The sequence below is a fragment of the Mugil cephalus genome, chromosome 8 (assembly GCF_022458985.1).
Source record: "Mugil cephalus isolate CIBA_MC_2020 chromosome 8, CIBA_Mcephalus_1.1, whole genome shotgun sequence".
Lineage (NCBI taxonomy): Eukaryota > Metazoa > Chordata > Actinopteri > Mugiliformes > Mugilidae > Mugil > Mugil cephalus.
The window spans coordinates 25,817,334-25,841,694 of NC_061777.1; the positions used below are offsets into that span (position 1 = coordinate 25,817,334).

Genomic DNA, 24,361 nt, shown 5'->3' on the forward strand with positions numbered 1-24,361 from the left:
CTTGTCTGCTACTGGAGGTCCGTTGGCAGGCTATGGTACAGTGATGTGAAAAAGTGTTGACTTCTTCCTGTTAAAACATAACTGTGGTTTATCACACTTGAGTTCCATTTCTCTAGTCACACCCAAGCCTGATTACTGTCACACCTATTCTCAATCAACAAATCGCTTCAACAGGACCTGCCTGACAAAGTGAAGTGTAGATCAAAAGATCCTCAAAAGTCTTCTGGTAGGGGGTTGGGATTTAAATGGGAACATCTGTGGGTGTTTTTCACCTAAAAGTCCCATGATTAGGTGTGTTGCAACATATGTCCCGACACACACAACAAATTGAGCTGTTGGTTCTGATACAGCAGTAAGAAGAGATCCATTTTGAAACATCAGGTCTGACAATGTTCTATGAGCTCCCAAACTGACTGGCTTATACATGTGGAGATGTATTTTAATGGCCGGTGTGACCACGGGTGCTTAAAGCTTGACACTTGCCATTGTTTCTTCAGTCATCCCAGTCACACTGCATTAGAAAATTTAGACTTTTTTTTTTTTTTTTTTTAAACATTTAATTCAAGTAGCTTCTTTAACTCTAAAAGACTAGTATGTGTTGGGAGCCAATGGTCATAACAATATTAATCAACAGTTATTTAACATTTTTTAATAAATAACATATATCTGGAATTATTATCTGTTACTGGAAATGGAGAACTGAGCACAAGCCTCTGAGCCTCAATAGAAAAGAAAAATCAAGACAGTTGGTCCATTCCTTCACTTTTAACTAGTGTTTATGTCTCAGTCTGCATCCACCGCAGTGATGAACTGCAGTGTGTCTAGTGGCTCCCCTTTAACTTGTTTTGTTTTCAAAAAGGGAAATTGTTTGAATATTTAGCAACTGGCTGCAGCATGAATACAGCCCAGCTCTTTGGGCGGCTGTGGCTCAGTAGGTGGAGCAAATGTGTCACATGCCGAACTGTCCTTTTGTTGAGTGGGTTTATTTTAAAAAATGGCATACCACCAGGAAAAAAAAATCACCTGTGAAACTCCTGAGCATTGTTGCAATGTTGTAATGTCAGACTTCCACAAATCCCCTGTCAAACAGACAGTGCACACATGGGTATGTTTCAGACAGTCCCAAGTCAATATGGACCTGCTCTCTCTCTGTGCCTCGTGTTTTCCACTGTAAGAAAAGAGATTAATCAAATGTGGAAACATTCTAGAACTACAAATTATGTGAAGAGGCCACACCAAAACATGGTGCCCCGCCCACTGATGATGTCATGTCCAGGCAATGGCGCCCCACCCTTTCATGATGTCACATGATGATGATCAAAGGCAACATGATCAAAGACAAACTGTCAAGACAGTTTATAGTGGATCTCTTATACCAGAAGGTACACATCTCTCACAGATACTGATCTTACGGTACTGAGAATTTGAATTGAACTACGTTCGACTAGTTCGACTAGTTATCAGCTTTACGATACAGGTTGGAACAGCGTTTTACACAGATAGTAATTCTTTATCTTAAGAAAGCAGCAAATTAGTTGTGACAAACAGATCATTCCCACTTGGGAGTCTGACCCTGACCTCTAAAGAAACAGAGAGGTAGCTTTAACAAACACCATGAACACTACAATGCAGACCATCAACCAACAGCTTGATGCCTTCCAGCTCCAGATTCGTGAGCTCAGCAAACAGCTACAGGGCTCTGAATGTTTGGAGCAAGCGAGAGGTGAGATGAAGGCAGAGGAAATGGCTGCAATACAAAAATGCATTTCAATTCAGAATGAAGTGAAGGAGCTCTGTGATAAGATTAATAACCAGAGCAAATCTATGGAAGAGTCCACTGAAGTACTTACCTGTCAAAATCACACCCTGCGTCAAGAAATTCAAGACCTTAAACAAAGTCTTCAAGACAGTGAACAGGGCTATGACAAAAACAGATTTAAAGAAATCAAAGCAGAACATGAAACAGTGAGGCAAGAACAAGAGGACCTCGAAAAGGAACTCAAGAACCTGAAGGACAAGATTCAAAATGACAGAGTTTTGAAGGAAGCGAAAGATGCGACACAAGTTTTGAGTCAGCAGAATAACTACTTGCAAAAGAAAATCCAGGGACTCTCTGAGAAGAATCAACACATCAAAGCTTTAGATGAATCTTACACCCTGGTCAAAGAGGAGAGTGAAGCCATCCGCCAACAGAATGAAGCTTTGCGACAGGAGATTCAAGAGATGTACAGACGGATCGGCAATGAAAAGGCTTTGCACAAGTTGAACGATGCGATGAAAGTGTCGGGAGAGGCCATCAGCCGTCACAATGATTCCCTGAAACAGGAACTCCAAGGTCTCAACAGAGAATATGAAAAGGTAAACGGTCTGGAGATCCTTTGTGAAGAAACGAGGACACACATTGACGCCTTGAAGAAAGAAAATGAAGATTTACGGAGTCAAATACAGCTCATCAATGGACACATCGGGATAAGAGACATTTTGAAACAGAGATACAAAGACCTGGAAGCTGAGGAGAAAGCTGTGAAGGCGCAAAGCAGAGCCCTGATCAAAGCCCACTCTAAGGCTTTGAGAAAGCTCACAAATGAAAAAGACTGGACGGACAAGTATAATGTGCTGAAGAAGCAAGTTGATGCCCTGAAGCAAAAGAATTATAGGATGACTGGAGAAACAAATATTTTCCACAAGAATTATGAAAATCTGATGACTCAGAAGAAAAATTTAAAGTCACTGAAGGCAGAGAAAAAGGCTCTTTGTCACCAGTTTGATACTCTGATGAAAGAATACGACGTAGTGACTGCAAAGCTCTTAAAGGAACAAGCTTTGGAGGAGAAGAATAATAAGCTGAAAGCCAAAACTGAAGCACTCAAGACTGCAACGTGTGCTCTGCAAGGCACCATAGAGGGCCTTCATAGCAAACTCCAAGGTGAAAAGATTTTTGGGCTCATGCACAAGTCCCTGAAAGTGGAGAAAGATGCCGTCAGCCGTCAAAACGACATCCTTCGCAGAGAGGTCAAAAAGCTTGAGAAGAAACTGGGGAAAGAAAAAGCTCTGGAATGAAATGTGAAAGCAGAGGATGAGGACATCAGCAGACAACATGACACTCAAAGACAAGAAATCCAGGAGCTGAACGGCTTCCAAGAAGTTCTGGAAAGTGGAAATGGGATAGTGTAGGATCTTATTTCAGTTTTCTGGAGCAACTTCTGAAAAGTCTTCATAGCTCTCTGGGTTTCTACGTTGCTATTGTAAAGGAAAAATAGATTTCATAGAAGAAGGTGATTCTGTCACTTGCTCCATGAAGTCTGATTCTTCTTTTACCACATTGCATTGTGCCCCCCTAGATGTTCCTGTTCCCAACTAACCAAAGCAAAATAAAAATAAATAATAATAATAATTCTTGTGTCAGATGTACACGTTTTTTTATTATAAATAAAGCTGGAAAAACTCACCCATGAGCAGTTTTGAAGCTCAGTGCAGTGACATTGATTGTAGCCATCTTGGCAGTGTCTGACCACGCCTACCTCCTAGGCAGCAACTTCTGAGGATGCCCACCTGTCATTCAAATCAGCCACACCCTAATTATGTATACCTTTTAGCACTGATATCATTTAAACAGGTGAATTATTAGAAAAATCTTCTCTGAAGTGTTGTCGTGAATGGGGAAATTAGCCGTGGAGACTTAAACTGCTAAAGTACGAGACTGTTACAGCAGCTACTGTACTAGCTCAAACTTGGTTGTGATAGTCATGTGTTTTTAAATCAAATATGGCATCAGACATACTATAACTAAGACTCAAAATGAATAAAAAATACAAATAGAAAAGAAATAGCTCTGATTGGTTGAAGGATTATCATTTCAGTTCAGAGTAATTCACCTTTTTTCTTTACCAGTTTGAACATGGCCCATAATGACATCCAAATAGTGATACCAGGCTCATAGTCATTAGCATTAGCATAGAGGATTCAATCAACTGTTCATTGACTTACTGTTTAAGTGGACATGGAGAACGTTAATGCAGAGATTAATGGAGCAGCACTGAACAGTAAAAGACAATTTAGATGGTCGTCAGTAATCCTGGAACTTTCTCAATTGTTGTGGCAACATTATAATGTATATTACAGCATATTTGCTTACCTCTCTGGATGTAATCTTGATGTGGAGTGTGGCACATAAAGAACAAAATGTTCAGAAAAGTTCAGAAAAGTGGGGAAGGTATATCCGAGATATACCCCAGGTGTCCATTTCTGAGACTCACGTGGTCAAGAAATGTGCATTTGGTTCAACATTTCCACCTGTATTTACTTTTGTAGAGTTTTTAAATATGAACATCTTTGGGTGGTGGGCACCTGAAACTCTGACTACAGTCTGTAAGGACCAGCTTCCTACCTGTAATTGGAAGAATCCGTTTGAATGGTACTCTAATGACATATTAATGTCCAGAGGTAAACTGGAAGTAGATTATCTCAGTCTACCTCTGGTGTTCAGAGAAGGATTTTCCTTTGTTCTTCAGGTGCAGGTGGACAGCTGAATCCTGGCCTGAACAGATGGCTACCCTGTGTTGAGCCATTCATTCATAAATGGGGTGTCTTGTTTTCCCACTGTACTAGTCTCAATAAAACAACACTCTATTTTTTACACACAGGTGATTGTGTGTTAAGTAGGACACTTCTTCAGGCCAGTCTGCTGAAAATCTCACTTCAAAAACCAACCACACAAACAACTCAGGTTTTATAACCTTACAATAGATGATTATGTGCACCAGGGCTTTTGAAATTAGAATGAGCTATATTTAAAGCAAGCTATTTTTTTTAAGATGAAGGGCATCTGAATGAATGAAGAGCGCTGGATCCAGAAGAGGGCAGTGTTGCAGTAATTACACCTGAAAGCTTTTTTTTACTTAAGAGTCAGTCATGTTTTTTTGTTTTTGTTTTTTTTCTTTTGGGAGGTACAGTTGCTCTGTTGTTAGCACTGACGCCTCCGAGCGAAATAGGGAGGTGTATTATAATGGAGTTTTTTCAGTTTTTTTCACAAAGTAAAAACAGTACCCCCTAAAAAGACAATAAAAGATAAACAAGATAAACCTATGTGTATTTGTTTGTTTCTATAGTTTTTCAGAAAACGGTTTGTTAGGTTAATTACAATTTTATGTGTCAGCTCTTGAACTCAGCTCCAGAGCTCTGAAGTACAGGTTCCTTTCCCAAATAATGCTCTTAAGACTGGCTCCAATAGTGTTTGTTACGACAAGCTGCAGCAGTACATAGGCAGCAGCGGGCAGCAGCACCTGAACACAGCGCAGAGGGTGCCAGCGTGTTGACGTCACAGGCGGTCATACGTGCCTCGTCTAGGATTCAGCCGAAGGAATCGGAGAGAACTATCGGGGAGAGCAGCCGAGGCGTCGGTTCGTGGTGCTCGGGACAGAGCGCTGAACACGCAGAGGCAGCGTCCGGCTGAGCCCCGTTTATAGTTAACTGTCAACCCGCAGTTCTTTCCCCCTGAACACCAGGGGATGGGGGAATGACCAGCGGCGACTCCTTTCCTCCTCCTCCTCCTCCTCCTCCTCCTTCTCCGCATCCTCCTGCTGCTCCCCCCTCGCTCGGTCTCAGTGTCCGCTGTCAGCCTGTCGGAGCTCTGCCCAGGATGCGGACTCCGCTGCTCGGCCAGGCTGCGGTGTTTGCGGCGTTGTTGGCTCTGTCCTCCGGCCTGACAGGTAAGGAGCTGCTGCGTGTCCGTTTCGCGGAATGTTTACTGCGTGGGGCCTCCGGGACAGTACGCACCAGCAGCCGTTAACAGGCATGCCGCCCACCTCTCTGATGAAATAAGCCACTTAGAGCCGAGTGTTTGGGTCCTCAGCCAGGGGCTTATAGCCATCCACCGTGGTGTTTATAACCCCATGCTGTTTAGTGCTGTCTCTCTGTGTGCTTATATTTTAGTGGAATGGTTTATTTACATCACTAGCCCACCGTGTAACGTACGGAAGAGGATTAAGGCCTCAGTACAAAATTGAGGGGTTATGATCTTTTAACTGATAACAGAAGCGTGACATTTTTTTTAATAAAAGGGAAAGTCACTTTAATCGTTTTGTTATCCCTCACAAATCCGAGATTAAACAGTGATCTTAAAGTCTGATTTGTATCCCATTATTCCGATTGGGGGAAAAAGTCTTAAATTGTGGATTTAACGTCAGAATTTTCAGTTTAACCTCAGCACTGTCACTTAAAATTCTGAGTATAAAAGTCAGAGTTTAGAGCTAAAACTCAGAAAGTGTTTTTTTTTTCATGATCAGGATTCTGAGATTAGTTAGAATCCAGATTTTTATTCCATTAATTCTGACTTTAATCCCAGAATTAAAAGGTCTTTTACAGTGGCCTTAACGCTCTGATGCTAAAATTAACATTTGCCACGTTTTGGGGGCCTGTGACTACATGGGATGGCAGTAGTGATTAGGCAGAAAATTCACTTGTTTTATCTGTCGCACAAACAACAAAATATAATGTTAAAATATCTTGCTAGATATGAGAAGATATTTATTTATAAATGATTTCTTCTCCTTATGATCTGCATTTTTGCGAGTTGCTATCATCTTTATGATTATTTAACTGAGGGAATAATCTTCACAGTCAATAACAAAAATAATCTTAGGTGAGTTTTTAGGTTTTTAAGTTTCTCATTGCATGGCAGCTGTAATCCTCACTCACTATATTATATTAACTCATGATTGGACATCATTTTCCTCTTTTTTTTTTTTTTGACGTCTAGTGTGATTGTACCCTCCAGCCTTAAATACTGTCCTACAGAGCAGTGGATTAATGACGTGGTTTGCAAAAAGAAGATGGCTGTGCTGTGATAATCATCTACTGAATATCTATTTAATTGTGCAGTAATGTGAGTAACTCCTGGCTTTGAACAAGACAAATGAAGACTGCTTTGTGCTTGAGGGAGACTCTACTTATCGAAATTTAAGATACAGTCAAGAACTGATTGCATAGCATTTAGGTTTAGAAAAAAACATCCTGAGTCTGTTGCTGTGACACTCATGACCAATCGCAGGCTCTAACTGGTGCCACGGTGGCTCTGGGCTTTTCCACTCAGTGATGTGTGTTGCTGTTGTTGCATCTGGCTGGAAGACCGTACAGCAGAAATCCTATTAGAGCAGGGAAATGGATGATTCCGGGGAGGGAAGTGAATGGAAGAAGTCTGTGGTCCTTCTGTCGTGAGCTATGGCTTTGGTCTTTGCTGAAGAGGTGTTGGCGGCGGTCTGCTTGTCCTCAGGGACACATTCCTGCTGTCAGAGCTGAAGAGCTTTCTCGCGTCACCGAACTGGGTGATGGTGTAGCGTCACAAGCTTTATTATTGTCTCTACGGCAAAGTACAGCACAATACAGGAACATTACAGGTATTTCACGAGACCCCACAGTCCACTATTGGTATCTCTCTAATTTATTCATGGAATTGTTCTTGAAAGCATCCTCACTTTTCTTTTTGGGCCTTACATTGTCCGTGGAAGCTCTCACGTCATGGTAGATCCAAAATACAAAACTGAAACAAGGGCAGTTGGACTTGTAGAGTTTCATAGATAGATAGATAGATAGATAGATAGATAGATAGATAGATAGATAGATAGATAGATCACAACAAAATGGCTGCCACCTAAGAAACAAACTGCTACTGTCCAAGTGCGCGCGGAGATATTTCTTTTCTCTGTATCGATTGAAACGTGCCCTGTAATGAAATCCAAAAGGCGTGTTACCAGATGAATATGACTACGTCATGTCTTGTGGTACAACAGGACAAGAAGGTTCCTTGGGTGTGTGAAAGTGGACATTAGGGAAGGTGGAAGGAGGCCTGGGCTCTGGAACCAAGTGGTTATGGTTTTATCTGAAGAAAATAGGAGTTAGAAAGTCTTACACCCCTTTAAAACAAAGGCCCACAGATGACAAAGACACACTTTTGTGAAATTGAAAAGGCAAAATATAACTTCAAATTCAAATCTTCGCCTACTTGGGTCCCGGTTGATAAGGGTTGACAAGAAGACAAAAGACTGGTCATAGACATAAACACACATACATAGTACTAGTTGTGTTAGTGAGTTTGTAACTGGAAAGTTTCTTGAAGATGTTTCATCCAAGTAATCTAAAAAAAACTAAAAACTAGACATAGGCACAAGCACACGTACAACTGGAGAAGCTACTTGGCTGTGTTGCCAAACGTCTTCAAGAAACTACAAATCCACTTGCCCTCGTTCCTAGTAGCGAGATTTATCTCATACAATTCAGGCACAAATGACCCAATGACCCAAATTACCAGTGAATGAGTAAACTGGAGTTATTTCTTCCCAACCAGCAGCCAGGCGTCTTGCCATGTTCAGTCTCATTGTGCCCCTGCAGTGATAACAACCTGAGCTCATCTTTTAACGTGTGCTTTACCTAGAGACACTGCACAGAAGAACTTTTTGTACTATGTGTTATGCTAAGCTAAGCTAATGCCATTCTGACCTCAGATTTTTAATAAACACAACATTGACATTGGTGTCCATCTTGCTTCTAGGAGAGTATTGTCCTGCCATGCTACAGGAAATGGCTTTTGTTTACCATGTAAACTCCATATGAACAGCACTCTCTTGTTATATTCACAACTAGAAATTTTCAGAGAGGTTCAAATCCACAGGTTGTGACGTATTTGTTGAAGTCTTCAGAAATTCTGGAGGTAATACACTGGTTAGCTTGCTAATTACCTGGCTGGCCTACCTGGCAGATAGATCCCTCCCGGATTGTGTAAAGCATCTACAATTCAATAAAATTTTATTTAATAACAGTAAAAATTGTCTGAAGATCCTTTAAAAAATCCAGTCTGAAACCTCCAGAGCAAGTCCGAAGGAGACGGTGGCAAGAAAAAACTCCCTTTTAACAGGAACAAATTTTGAGCAGAACCCAGCTCATATGGAGGGATCTATCTGCCGAAGGCCAGCCAGGTAGAGACAGAAAAGACAGAGAACAGCAGGAGAAATGAGATACATTTCTAATGGATACATACATCTGACCAAAGCAGACACGTAGAATCTGATGATGATACAGATATGGATGAATGAATGAATATTAATAATGAATGAATATTAATGAACTGTTAGCGACAGCAATTGTTCTGTCTCAGGTCAGCCAGCTGCTGTGATAATTGAACATAAGAAGGATGATAGGCAGGCTGGAGAATGATGCATTCAGGTAGGGATGGATAACTGCAGGCCAGACTGAGCAGATGCAGTATGGAGCTCCACAGGTCAGAGACCAGAAATTGAATGAATTGTTAGTGTTGGTGGCTTCTAGGCAGCAGTGGTGTTCTTGTTACCTAGATGGATTTAAGGTACAACATCTCTCACATTGTAACCACAAGATCACAAGGTCCATTTAATGGCAGCTTGAGGATCTGGAGCCAGTCTTAACACAGTTAAAGCCGGCATCTGTTCCGAACACTGTTAAAGTTTCACCACACCTCTAGTGCTCAGACTCTCTCACTGTCTCTCTCTATCTCTTGTCACCTGTTAGCAGATATCCTCTCTCGACCGTGATGTCAGCCCTAAGCCTGTGTCTGACACTAAGCCCCTCACAACTCTGAACTTGTTGCTTAGTGTCAAGCTATCCGTCTGTCTGTCCATCTGGCAGGAGCAACACAAGAACTAAGTCTTTATGGCCCTGGGAAACCACTGAGAGCTACTGTTGTAAGCGTCTTGTTTCTTCTGAAGATGGTGCTGCAGGAACCTGTCATCTCTGTTGAAAGAACCTCACAGAACCTTTTTATTGAACCAATTAAGAAGCGAAACCTAAAGGAGTCCGAAATTAATATGAAATTTAAATGCACAATTGCGGCCGGGCCAGCTTGATTCTTGGGATGTGTCTGTCTAATCCAAATGTTTTATTGAGCAGAGGATGAATCTTGGTCCTCGTACCAGGCCGCTAACATTTTTATTTTTGATTTTCAGGAAAAATCTGCAACTATTGGGTGAATGTGCAGTCTGAGGATTAATTCAAGAAACCTGGTTGAGCCCTGGTGCTACTAGTGTAGCTACTAGTGACTTCATTTCATGTTGTTTTTAAACAGTTTAAGTCAAAACTAAAACTAATGTTGATTGGTGGTATTTCCACAATGTTTTCCCTCGAGTTTCATCTTTTATGTCGTCATACTTTTTCAATCCAATCAGCTGTTATTCTTGACGGTGCTCTCAGAGTTGTTGTTTCTGTTGTGTTTTGGATTCCCCTCACACATCGACTAATCTTATTTTATTTTATTCTTTAATTCTTAGAGGGTACAGGAAATGGCATGTATTTCAAAATCAATCTGAGAATTTTGTAACTTGATATCAGATCTTTCGAATCACAATCCATTTGAATCGGAAAATCTTTTTTTTTTTTTTTTTTAAACAGCCCTAAGTAGTGCTTCAAATAAAAAAGTTATTCATTGCAAAACTGCACATTGCACCAAGGTAATCACTCGAACGCCGCCCCGGTCTCTGTAGTGACATATTGATGTTTCTTTTGAGTCACCAGCATATCTGGGTGTTGCTGCTTTAGCTCAAGCCGTTAGCCACAGCCCTGAACACAAGGACATAATAGCATATTGTTACTTGATAAAGAAATGGTTCTGTTTGCAGTGCCCTGTGTACAACAGACCTCTGTGATGTGTTAAGTTTGTAAAAAGTTTGCAGTATAACAAGCCCCTGCACCTGAAACTATGCATATACCAAAACGGGAATGTGTGTCTCTGTGAGATTCTCACACTAGCTCCAAAACTAAAACTGAATGAGCAGCAAACTGAAGCAGCTTCATTTTTCTGTTTGACACTTCGAGCGGGAGGGAAACTACAGAAGCTAAAGTGTCTGCCGTCGTTCCCCACAAACTCTGTGGTCAGCTGCATTTGAATGTGAAAGTATTCAAATCGGTTATGAGAGTTATAGCATGTATTCAGTGGGGAGTTTCTTTTGGCAGCCAAATGCAACAGGTTCACATCTTACTCTCGTCACATTAGTGCTCAGTGGTGCTGAGAGCTTCATCATCCTCTCTCTTTTCTTAGGACCAGCGAGTAGACTTTAGAGAGCTCGATAAGCAGAAATGCAGAACACAGTTCATCGTTATTTGGGGCGAAGGAGGAGAAGGCCAGTAAATCCCACACTCTGGGGCTTTTAGCATTTGGACGTCTCTGTGGTTAAGCTGTTTTTGGTCTTTTGGAAATGAAGTCAGCAAGTTAATACTCTCACACCCTGGATCTCTGTGGTCCACGCCACGAAGGCTGAGAGGAACGTTGCATTCTGATCTTAATCATCCAGCGGTAAAGCTTTGCATAGATTAACCGTTGCTGCTCTAGCGACGAAGGGCAGGCTATTGTGTGCGTTAGGTGTATAGTGTGATAACTGCTTCTTCAGTGCAGCAAGGATCACTACATAAACATGCACACCTGGGTAAGTGTTACGAAAAGGCTCATTGCACCATGCCAACCTGCATGTATGCATGAATCCTGGGGATGTGGTTGTGCTGCACAGAAGAAATTCATTACTCTGTAACCTCCCAAAGAGATTTACTCTGCCCTCTTTTGGCATTTAGAATTCCAGAAAATCCCGGACAGCCTGAAAGCAGCCTCTGAATAATAGTCATCCTTTAAACGTTCCCCTGCCTTTTTCTACTTGACACAACAGCCTGAGACAAACACTCCATCCTTGACTTGTGCATCCGTGCGATGACTCACCCCCAGTGATGATGTCACACCTTCTCGGTTGCCATGGACGTCGTCATGGCGACCAGGGTCTCGTTTCTTGTAGCGAAGATGAGATTTGTTCCAGTGTGGAAGCTACAGGGGTTAATATTGAAAGCCTGCCTCATTAATTTCTTTCCCCCGTGGTGTCAGGAGCACCTCCAGATGCTCTGCAGGACCAAGAGTCCAGCTTTATTCTGCTCTGCAGCGCTGGCCTCCGACGTCTTCTGTTATCTGTGTGTGAAGTAAATGGATCCACTGTCACAGAAAAACAACAAGTGCAACAGATACTCCCTGTGGGAGTCATACTCAGCAATGCTGTGATTCTGAGTCAGCGTACTGTAGCGGTGTAATGGGTAAACCCAGCTAACCCCATTTCATTCATTCCTAGTACAAAGAAATTACTTCAGCACCACTAAATAATAGACATGACTAAAACAGATACAGTGTAATAACAGAACAAACAGATCAGTCACTAATTATGTGGTTATCATGGCACCTTTCAATGGGTGGGATATATTGAGGAGCAAGTAAATATTTTGTCGGCGGAGTTGAAACTAGAAAGATCTGAGTGACTTTGACAAGAACCAAAGTTTGATGGGTATACGACTAGATCACAGCATCTCCAGAGCTGCAGGTCTGTTGGGGTGTTCCCGGTCTTCAGTAGTCAGTATCTATCAAAAGTGGTCCAAGGAGGGAAAATATGGTGAGTCGGTTAGTGGGTCATGTGTAGTCAAGACTCACTGATGGTCATGGGAAGCGAAGCATGTGTCATGAAATTGCTGAAAAAAGAGCTGCTTGCAGCAGGGTAGCGCTCCTTGTTAAGAAGAACATGGCTCAGGAACAACTTGTTCAATGTTCCAACATGCAGGATTTAAAGCATCTGCTGCTAACGTCTCGAAGTCTGATACCCAGTGATGGGAGGAACGGCGTTAAAATAAATGGCGTTACTTTTTTCAGTAACGGGGTAGTCTAACTTATTACTGTTTCCATCTTTATAACGCCGTTACAGTTACTGAAAATTAGATGGGGTGCGTTACTTGGTTCTCAGCCATGAGAGCCACGAAGCTGTTTTTTTTTATTTGTTTGTTTGTTTGTTTGGCGAGGAGAGGAGGGAGGAGCGAAACAGCCGCATAGGTGGTGATGATTGGCTAAGATGGAGTAGGCTGTCACGATAAGCCAATCACAGACAGTGTTCAGTTTATACACCAATTACACCTGCACCAAACTAGCAGAGGTAGGCGGCAGTAATGCTGAATGTGGAGGAAAAGTTGCGAGCCGTCACTGGTTGGACCGGGTTTTGGCGGTATTTATCGGGCTCTGTACAGGACACCATGATTTATTCTAATATTAGCAGCCTTTTGAAAGAGCGGGGGTTTGACAGGGCCATTCCTCAAGTCATCAACGACTGTAACTTTACCTTCAATGTACGCAATGACATATGAGGGAGGAATAAACAGACACGCAGTTCTCACAGCTGAAGGTACGACCCGGGACTTTTGCCGATGTGAAAGCGGTATAAATCTACCAGTTGGCGTCTGAGGGGCAAATAAATATTAGTTAATATTAAGTTCTGTGTAAGTATGTGTCTCTACAATTCCAATCGATGCAACAGGGTTGTGACCCTGTGAACCTGCTAAGAAAAAATACAAATTCTTAAACACAACTTAAAAAAGGGAAGAGTAACGCAATAGTTACTTTTCCTGGTAACTAGTTACTTTTATAGTGGAGTAATTCAGTTACTAAACTCAGTTACTTTTTGGGAGAAGTAACTAGTAACTATAACTAATTACTTTTTAAAGTAACGTGCCCAACACTGCTGATACCTCAGCAGACCTTCAGAGGTCTAGGAATCCATGCTTCCACGAGTTGGGGCTATTTTGAGTGAAGGAGGGGGGCCTACTCAATATCAGACAGGTGATCATAATGCTATGGCCAATGAGTCAATATTAAAAAGCTTTCAAAGGAATGTACAAGCAGAAGGAAGAAGCTCAATTTTCCCAAATCTGAGCCGTGAGCAGCCAACAGCTATACCTCCCTCACTAGACAGCCATCATTCTATTCATTAAAGCTCACTGAATGCTAAAGACACAACAATCACTGCACAATAAAACAATAGGTCAGTACGTTAAAGGCACAGTTCAGTCGGTTTGAAAAGTCTAAATCTGAATCAGATCAATTCCAGTCATTCGATGGACACTGGTCTCAGTTTTTAGAGTCTCTGTTAAGCCTTCCAGGCGAAGGAGGTGGTATTAGATTGGTAGTGCTGGTAATAATTTTTAAATTTCATGATGTTCTTTAGTGGAGATGTCTTCCCTGTCTCCTCTCCATTAGACATCAGCTCTGCTACTGTTACCTCATCTATGCACACTCGTTTATGAATGAAAGAATAGCCAGAGTATGAAGATGCGCTGCTTTGTTAGGGACACAAAATAAAAATCTCAAAGCCCAAAAAGGCAAACAAAGACTTTTCAGTACCATAGACTGTTACAGCCAGCGCTGGCCTCCCATTGACAAAACTATGTCTAGACAAGGTCAGGTTGTCCTTTCCTATCAGTTCTCAAGTTACAGGTAGGTTTTCCAGCTTGGCTCTTCCTTGAGATGCACTGATAGAGCTTGGCCGTCGTTTATGACCTTCAAATGCACCACTAGGCCTGAGTTTTAAATAGGCTACTAATTTTCAGGAAACTTTTCTCTTCTTTAAAACACAGCGTTCAGTGTTTGTTTTTGTTGTTGTTGTTTTGGTGCAGACTTTGCAGTCAAAGTGGACTTAATGGATTCTGTTTTGTGATTTTTATTTTGTAGGTGTTGAATCAAGTTGGTGGTATTGAATGATGATCTCCATACTGTCTGATTGGCTTCATTTTCAGAGTAAAGTTCTTTTACTCAGCAAACATGCTGAATCATGTGATTTTGTTTTTTCTTGGATTTTTTGGCAGCTTTGATGCTAGCCAACTGCCATTAAATCAGAAGAGCAAGAAGATGTGTTGACATTATAGGGACGTTGTCTTGGTTCATGGCGTAACTACCTAACTAAACTATTCCTTTAACCTGTTAAACAGCAGTTTCCTGTCAGAAAGTACATGTGCTTTTGCTCCCATTGAACATTTAACTACAAAGGGTTATATGGGTGCAGCGGTCCTCACCCAACCCCTGGTCATGCCGTCATAAATGGAGATAATGGTTTCTCTGGGTGAGGCAAATGTCAGCCAATCCACATACACTCCACATTCGCTGGATAACATGTGTCCCTGTGATTGGCTATCATCTTTCAACCTGGCAGATCTACATTTTCATGTGTTGATCTTTTGTTGCTAGGCAAATCTCTCAGCTTCTCCTTTCAGCTACCTTACGGAGAAAATTATTTATAAAATACAAGCTACGTCAGTTCAGGTCAGTATTTGCCTGAGGACCCTTAGGACTTTAATCCAGCCACAACTTTCTTCTGTGGAAACAAGTGAGACGTGTTCTCTAAAATGTTAAACTTTGTTAATGTCAGCAGAAGAAAACGCTGAAATTGTATTCTCATTTTTAAAAAAATCCATTATTTGAAGTGAGGAAATTATGAGTGTAGAAAACGTCACTGCTGTTAAAAGTGCTGTTAAAAAAACGTGTGTTTTGTCTCTCTCCACAGGATCACATCTGTGCCCTCGGAGTTTAGACTGTGCCCGTGAAGGACGACACTTCTGCCGACCGGGCAGCTCATACTGCGGGCCCTGCCTGCACCCTCTGGTGGAGAACTCCCATGGCCGCTGTGTGGTCAAGAGGAGACATCCTCATCACTCCACTCAGTCCAGCAAAGGTAGGTGGTGGGTCCTGACTGTGATAGCTAGACATCGGCATTTACTCTGGAAACACTGCAGCCTTCTCAGCTAAAACCACAAAGTGCTTCACAATAAAAACTGGCCAAAGTGTCGCACAATAAAATTAAAACAAAGTACATTCAATAAAGTTAAGACAAAAATATCAGAAGAATGAAACCCGTATTATAAAGAGCCATAAAACTACAATTAACTGAAGGCCTGTTTAAGTACGAGTCGTTAAGTGCTTTTTAAAAACATCAACTGAATTGAAGCAAAAAAAAGAATTTTTGGTTAAGAGAACATCAAGCAAATGAACAGTCAGCAGAGGGCTCAAATACGTGCCAATTGCCAGCTAATTCATAAGCTTTCCTTCCCATCTGTGTCCTCCTCACATGAGTCATGTGTTTTAACAGCCTCCATTCAACATCCCAGGATCTCTGTGTTTGGAGAAATATTCAGTGAGATTTTTCCTTTAAAATTAAAGACACGATTGATTTGAAGAGGATCAAGATCACAGACAACCTATTCAATGACCATAAATCCGTAGGAATAGAGCACAAATCTGCATCTCTGTGATTTTGTTAGAGTTATGTTTGATCCACAGCTCCTTTTCTTTCTCCTTTCATCTAAGAATTAATAATTCTTAATCATTTCATGTCAAGACATTAGAATAATTACGAAAGCCGTTTTATAAATCAGAGCTGGGGCGTCTGTTAGGGTGCAAAGTCAAGACCCATTCACAGAGTAATGCTCAATACCATCAGAAGAATGATGCTGCGGAGGATGATAAGATGGATGAGATGCGTCGCAGTTTAAATTGATGCGTTGGATTTTATACATGTTCATATATATTGAAGCTGTGTTGAAACCGTTGACATATAGTGAAGCAGAAAGTAGAAGAGACCTCATAACCAAGGATAGTAAATTTGAGTAAAGTTTACTCTGTACTTAGTTCAGGCGGTGATTTCTAAAACATGTAAGACTAGTCCTCTGTGTCTAGGTCTCACTGTGTGTCGGACTTAATGTCCAGTGTTGATTGATGGTCAGTGATTGTGAGACTCTGGTTTCATGTCTTGTTCTGCCGGTGTCGTCAGAGCCCCCAACCGTAGTTACTTTGCAAATATGGATTCATTATAAAATGATATTTTAGAACTAAAACAAGACAAGACTGTATTGATCCTGGTGAATTTCCTATCTGTCAGTATATAAATCAGCTCCACTATTACTGAAATAAATCTGACGCCACGTCATCTCATCGTCCTTCTCAGTTTCATTCTTCTGATGGTTTTGAGCCTTTTTTCTCTGAAATGCAGCTGTTTCTAGCAAACATCTGCCCAGCCCTTGAATTGTGACACAGCCACAGACTGACACACGCCCTGCTGGATTACCTTTATCACAGTAGCTGTGTTAGGACAAATAGACTAGGCCCTTTGCTTCAGTCTTGAACCACACAGCCAGATATTGTTAGGAACAGCGCTGTATTTTAGCTCATCATTTAAATTGAATCAGCTTAAAATGATTTCACAGTTTGGCCTTGAATTCAACTCGACTGCCCTACACACTGCTGTCAGTGTACGAGGCAACACAAAGCAACGTCCTGTCCCTTGGCTGTCCTTCTCCTCTCATCCTCAGCCTTAACCCTGTTTCCATGGAGAGAAATTCCATTCATGATTCCATGGAAGACCTGCTCCACCATTCACATCGGCCTCTCTTTGTTTCCCCGTCTGTTTTCCTTTCTCTTTTTCATTGTTGTCCTATGTTGTACTCCCACACACGTAGTCTGGCATGAGAACACAACCTGCCCACACACGCATGCAGATCTATTCTCCTGCAAACCGCGTAGTAATCTGACACAGTTCCACCTGTCCAACGCATATTCATCCTGCCACTTACAGTTTAATGAGCAACAAACTGCGTCACCCTCAGCTCTGGTGTGTTTGTAACCTGCGTGATCTGCAGTGCAGCACAGGATCTCAGTGGTGGAGGGGACGGTAACGGTGCAGTTAGGTTTTACACCGCATGAGGGCATGGTTATCCTTTTTTAAAAACAATCTCCTTCTGTAAGGGCTAGTAAGTCACTGCAATGATTCTTTAATTTAAATTTTAAGTATTTTTGATATAGGATGCTTTTTTTAAATTTTATTTTTAACTGTGGATTAACACATTTCTGCCTAGCACCCCCATATTATATTATATTATATTATATTATATTATATTATATTATATTATATTACACATTGCCTGGCCGCAAGGTTAATTCCATCCAGTGTCAGTGTCAGATGATGGTCTGACCCCAGACTCAATGGGGTTGAGGTCTGGACCATGTGTGGGGGATTAGTCCATGTGTGAAAATGATGTCTCACGCTCCCTTCAGTCTTTCACTATTTGAGCCCATTGAATCCTGGTATTGTCATCATGGAATACGGCCGTACAATAAGAGAAGAAAAAATCCTTTGATGGAATAACCTGGTTATTCAGTGACTCAGCCAATCATATCTATTCAAAAATACGCCATCAGCTGTTACATTATGACTGGCAACTACAAGTGGGTCACACTGATTCACAACACTGTGAATCAGTGGATGCTTGGTTAAAAGGCGGTGATGGATTCTGTTTCTGTGTTCCTCCAGGTAAGGTGAGCACCTACCCAGAGCTGGACGAGGAGATCGACTTCCTCTCTGCAATCATCAGTGAGCAGAGAACGGAGTCTAAGCTGCCAGGTACAGGGCGGGCCAGCATTTGTTTCACAGCGCAGCATCCCCTCTGACTAAATAAGAAACAACTTTTCGCTCCTTATTCCAGCTCCGCCCTCGCAGGATGTCAAATCTGGCTCTGTGCATGGAGCGCCTTCCACAGAGCAGCCCACGGTACAGAGCGTCCCCTCCACCAACGCATCTCCACCCATGACTACCACCACGAACCACACCCCTGCTTTGCTCATCCACCCCATCATCCTCCCCTACCACTCCAATGACCACGTCTTCATCGGTAAGTAAAGATCCAGTAAAATATGAATCACTTGTTTTCTCCCATGCCCACATGACCGTCATCACAACTTCCCGCAGGACCTCGGAGAGCCGATTTCAGCAAGACTTTTCAGAATAAGCCATGAACTTATTTCCTGCTAATTAACCGAAGAAATCAACTTTAGCTGATTCTAAGGAAGATCATTCATTCATTTGAGGTCTTAACACCGCAGAACGTTGAGGCCATTTTCGTTAAATCATCTCCTTTGTTCGGCCAAATGTTAGCACTGCACGCTCTGGAATCTCGAGACCGGCCATGAACTAACTGTAGAGTCGGGCACAACAGAGCTCATATGTGTGTGTTGATCAGGTCCGCCTCGCTCCAGTTCTGATGCTGTTTGATTCACTTATTCTCAGCAGCTGTCCTTTCAGCTCAGCACTCACTCTCTGAGCTTTCAGCTAGAAATCATGTCTTTGTCTGACAGCCCCCAACTCTTGCAGCGTTCTCTCCCCCTCACTGTCTGTTTCTATCTGTTCTCAGCCATGAGCAGCGTCTTCATTGCGGCCGGTTTGTTGGTGTTCATTGCAGCAGGAGCCTGTTGGGTGAGGTAAGATATTTGTTACTTCATCTCTAAGTTGCAGATTGAGACTCATTTGATTTTCAAATTCAATACAGATTTTTCTTTCTGTCAGTACCGAACATTAAAGGCGTTATTTAGAAAGTATTTTAGAAAATATGTATTTTATAAAATACTACTATACTACTAATATGTTTTTATAAAATACACATTCGAGCTATGTAAAACTTGATTGCTGAGCCCCAAATGAACCCAACCTGTGCCTCCACAGTGCTTTCTAAATAATGTACTTAGTGGAAACAGTCTGTAAAACATGAGGGAATGTCTTTTTTTGTTGTCATTCAACACATACCACTACTCCGTGGCTTTTTTTTCACTTATTCTGGACTGTCTGGCTTCAAAACTCCCCAGATCTCAATCCAATCCAGGCCTCTGCTATATGCTTATACATTTAGTGACATTTACATTTAAGTAATGTTCAGAATAATGCCAGGAGGTTTTACTGTGCGCACACAAAGTATCCAACATCTAGTGGTGATGTCATTCATACAGTGCATGCTTCTGTTTGTTTTTTGTCACAGATTGCAAAAAGGGGTGCGTCTAACTCAGAAGGTGGACTACCGTGCATACGGACTAATGAGAGCCCAAACCTTTGACAATCTGGTGAGTAGGAAGTTACTGAGACGTTCACTGACAGGTGGTTAAAACTTGGTGAAAGTGTTTTATCTATTTATTCATTAATCCATAAGAATATAGGTCCATATAAGCATATATAAGGTTATGTAAGAATGTGTAGGTCTATGTAATAATCTATAATGTGATATAAGAATATATAGGTCTGTATATAGGTGTATATAATCACTCCCCCCATAGTGAAACGCAGTGTACTTGATGTTGGTGAATACTTTTCAACTTTTCTTTCTTGTGCTTCCAGCCTGGAGACAGGAACCTGGCCCACAGTGCCCAGATGTACCACTACCAGCACCAGAAGCAGCAGATGCTCTCCCTGGAGAAGTGAGCCGCCCTCCTAGGCCACGCACACTCATCCCTCCTGGCCATGTGTCTCTGTCTCAGGCCTTGTCTTTTCCTGCCCTCTCTGCCTCATTGAATCACTGCTGAATATTTCATGATGTTGCCTATGTGATCTTTGCAGACACAAGGATGAGCCAAAAGTTCCTGACTCAGGGGCATCAACAGATGAGGAGAATGAGGATGGAGATTTCACAGTGTATGAGTGTCCTGGGTTGGCACCAGTGAGTAACCTGTTCTGGTTTAAACTATTTGTCATCTTTGTATAATCTGTCACTGTCAGAAGAAGAAAAAAATGTAATTAAGACAGAATATTGTCCATCCATTTAAATCAATGCCTGTTGACTACACATTATCAGCATGAGTAAAGCCTGCAAAACGCCATGGGCATTTATCAATAATAAGTATGCAAACATTGGACTTGACCAGTTTGATTCTGAAGTACGGGCTCCTCAGGACACGAGGATACATGGCAGTGAGTTTGTAATTGGAAAAGCAGTGTACTTGAAATGCATTCCAGGATATCTGCTTGTCCCAAGTCAACAAAAGTTACCTCCCGATACTTCCTTCATAAAACAGACAGGAAAAGAAGACACTCTGGTATTTGCACTGTTGCTTTGAATTCTAATAGTACTTTTCATCTCTGATAATGAACTTTGTTCTGTCCATCCTTAGACAGGGGAGATGGAGGTGAAGAACCCACTGTTTGACGACTCCACCCTTTACGTTCAGAGATTCCACAAGTAATCCTGGACACTGAGGCATTTCACACTCCAAATGCAGCACCCGTGTGTAGAAATGGTTGAATTTACACACTCCACATAGACTGCTGTGCTCAGTCCAACCCTTTAAATGGACAGGATGGAAAGAGTGAAGTAGCCTGCATGGAGGAGAGAGAGGAGAGACTCTTGCTTGAAGTAGGACTGAAACTGGGACCAACCCTTCCCATTTGGTTTTATGACACCAACCTTATTTCCTTGTTTTGTTCACAAATTTGCTGTTAGTCTCTACCTAAGAACTTCTTCTGGTCAGGCTGCAGACAAACTTATTATATCTGAAAAGGTCTGGTCATGTAGGAGGCACTGGTGACACAGAGGTTTCTAGTAAATTCTCCTTCTTCCGTTGAGTTCTCACTGCAGGCTTTTTTTTTATTTCAGTATTTTAAAGAAAAACAAATGCTGTTTTAATATTCCATGAGCACACCTCCATGCCGCACCGTGAACTGTATCAGTATGTTGCTGTATGTACCTATTGTGATCTCAGTCTAGTTCCTCTGTCCATTAACTGATAACGCCCTGTAAGAAACCTGAGAGACAATATGCATTTACAAGTTTCTTGTGCAAACTTGCTAATGGAAGATTTATACACACATTCTTATATATACATTATATATATATATACACATACACACACACACACACACCTTGAATGATTTCAAAGGAATTTGAAACTTCTTTATCTGAGCTCTGAAACAGAGTCTGTCTGTATATAGGGTACCTGGCTAACATGGCTTGTCCCCATGGTTTTGTGATTTGTATATAGCTGCTAATGTGTACAGGACATCCACCTTCCGTCTTAGTCTGCGGGTTTGTTTACACATTCCTCTCGGTTCCTTAGTGCTGTGTCTTTTAGTATTTGCAGTGTCAGAGAGTTAGACCTGTTCAGGTTTTTAAAAAAGTTGACCCATTTGTTTGAATGAAAGCATTTATACAGGTAGGTACAGGAGGTATAAGCAAGTTTCCACACAATAGTACAGTGCTTAACATGGCTTTTATTAGAAAGGTTTAAATTCTGCATTGAGCAAAAGAAAAGGAAAACATTCAAGCAGTCAATCAAGAAACTTCCAATATCCACTCAAGGCTTATTTTCATTAATCATAACATGTACGCATATTTGAGAATATTTCAGGTGAGACACACTCTTTCTGATATGAAAATAGTCCCTACTCGTCCAAGCATTTCCATTAAAAGCTTGGAAGCTGCAAATTTCACAGTGAAGCATTTCAGAAAAACACCCCTGTTCGCTGTTAGCAGGCAGATACTGGTCTAACCCTTTACTTGAAGGGGATGTTGTCCTTTGTCATGTGTGTTATAACCCTATCAGCAACAACAATAAAACCAGTGGAGTGAAAAACATCCCTCCCCTAAACCCAAAGGCCCCCACTAACACAGGACACCCTCAGAAGACTCGTGTCCATTCCCATATTAACTCATTTGGACACAAAATATTAGGCAAGTGGTTGTAATGTTGCTGCTCATCTGTGTACACACGGTTTTATTAATTTTTTTTAATTTAAACATTGTCATCTGTGGATGATGGATTACACTATTATTACTAAGTCTCCAGTTGAGGAGGTACACCAGTCTAAGACTAAAGCAGCCCTACATGTATGCTGTGATACTCTTAAACTGCATCATACACAGATTTGTTTGTGTTGTTTAATCTGGCCTCCTTCATTTCAGCGAACAACAAAAACACTTCATCCAACAATCACCAATCTCTTGTCATCACGGTAGGCTCTGACTGAATGTATACAATCAGATAAAAGGATATAAAGAATGCACAGATCAACATCTGTCTTTCCAGTCTCATGTCAGTGGTCTGCCACGTCAGAGCCATTTAGTTGGAAACAGATTCAACAATAAACCCTGCAAAGGATTTGATTGGTCCAACAGATCGTCGCTGGAGCGTCCGTTCCCAGCAGAGGGACTCCAGGCCAAATAGTAGGTGGGGTTAGGGTTTTAACAGGAACATCTGTCTGTTTCTGTTTCTGTTTCCCACCTCAAAATCACATGACTACGGACAGATTAGCTGTGATTGGAGGAATCAGCTTTCTGTCTCCAGTGAAAGGTACTGTAACAACTCACTGTTGGCCAGAGACTTCAATCTCAGGATGTGACCACCGACTTTCCACCACAAATTCTAAACAATCATGTAGGCGCGGGAAGTTGGTCTGCCTTCCAGGCTGTATGGATGACATTATGTAGAGATTGTTTCCTGTTGTGAATCCCTTATGGATGTTATTTTATTAAAGTTGTTCTTCTCACCTAGTGTACATTATATAGTCTGTATAGGACTGGGTGTACAGAACCACCTTTCTGTATGCTGCATATCACCCTGTCACATAGATTCCACTATACACCCTGGAGGACTCTTCAGATACAGTAACCCCAGACATATCTGTGGCCTCTTGCCATCGTCTCTCAGGAAAGCCACTCTCTGTGGCTCCTCTCTTCTGCCTGCTCCTACGCCCTCACTAAACTCTACTTGATCTGCACACATACACCAACATGTCGATATGTAAAAAGGAAAAATATCTACAGCCCGTACCAGGGAGTATTATCACCACAGCTCTTTAATTGTGTTGTAAAGCCTGTTTTATTCAAAGCTGCCGAGCTTGTGGAACAAAATGATGGAGCGGTTGGAGGGTTCTCATGTTGTTTGCCTTGTTTTTTCTTTTTTTTTTTTTTTTTGGCTGTAGCTATGCTTTCCCTTAACCGCCTGAGAGCTAAATAAAAACTGAGCTGGTTGTCTCTAGAACAAGTTGCCAAGGCTGGCTGGCTTTGATACAGACTGTTTTTCCGATTACAACTGATAAGTTCTGTATACTAAGGAGAACTTCTTTACCACCATGTTTAGCATGCATGTGGATATACCAGAGCTGAAATGAAGGTAATAAATATTTATATAATCTGAAGTGAATTGTTTCCTGTTTTCTTTTTTCCAAGGAATCATATCTAATCACATAATTCAGAGTTGTGGGAAACATGTAGTCAGATAGTAAAGGTCAGATTCGGTGAAAAGCCACAGCACACACTGGTTCAGTGTTTACATAGTGTGTATATGTATCTACATTAGTTCCAAATAAATCTGCTGACTGTGCGGGTTTAATGCAGAGCTGTTTGCTTTATTTTTTTGTTTCTCAGCTCCATTCATCTCCTTTGGACTAAACTGAGCACAGAGACAATAAGAGGAGTCTTTACTGATCCACAGGGGGGCGAAAGTGCAAAAATACAAGTTGGATTTTTAAGAAAATAAAATAAATAAATAAAATAAGGTAAGGTAAGAGAAAATATATATTAGTGTACAAAAATATTGACCAACTGCCGGTGACAAACTACAGAAGAATTAGTGTTTAAGTGGTGGAGTCTGAAATATACACATGTACATTAATGACCTGCATGAATAATGACAAACACCAATATGACGATTGCTCTTATTGCACAAACATTACATCATAATTAAGAAAAA

General features: G+C 41.5%; 1 protein-coding gene across 1 annotated transcript; it reads left to right on the top strand.

The window, feature by feature from the left end:
• The first annotated feature begins 5,323 nt into the window (after positions 1-5,323).
• On the top strand, positions 5,324-23,807 carry npdc1b (neural proliferation, differentiation and control, 1b). The gene is made up of 9 exons (XM_047592684.1): positions 5,324-5,708; positions 15,369-15,536; positions 18,168-18,257; positions 18,340-18,525; positions 19,045-19,111; positions 19,663-19,744; positions 20,016-20,095; positions 20,235-20,334; positions 20,786-23,807. Exons 1-9 carry the CDS (start codon positions 5,516-5,518, stop codon positions 20,855-20,857), a joined length of 1,038 nt encoding a protein of 345 aa, XP_047448640.1. The 5' UTR covers positions 5,324-5,515; the 3' UTR covers positions 20,858-23,807.
• Positions 23,808-24,361: the final 554 nt, after the last annotated feature.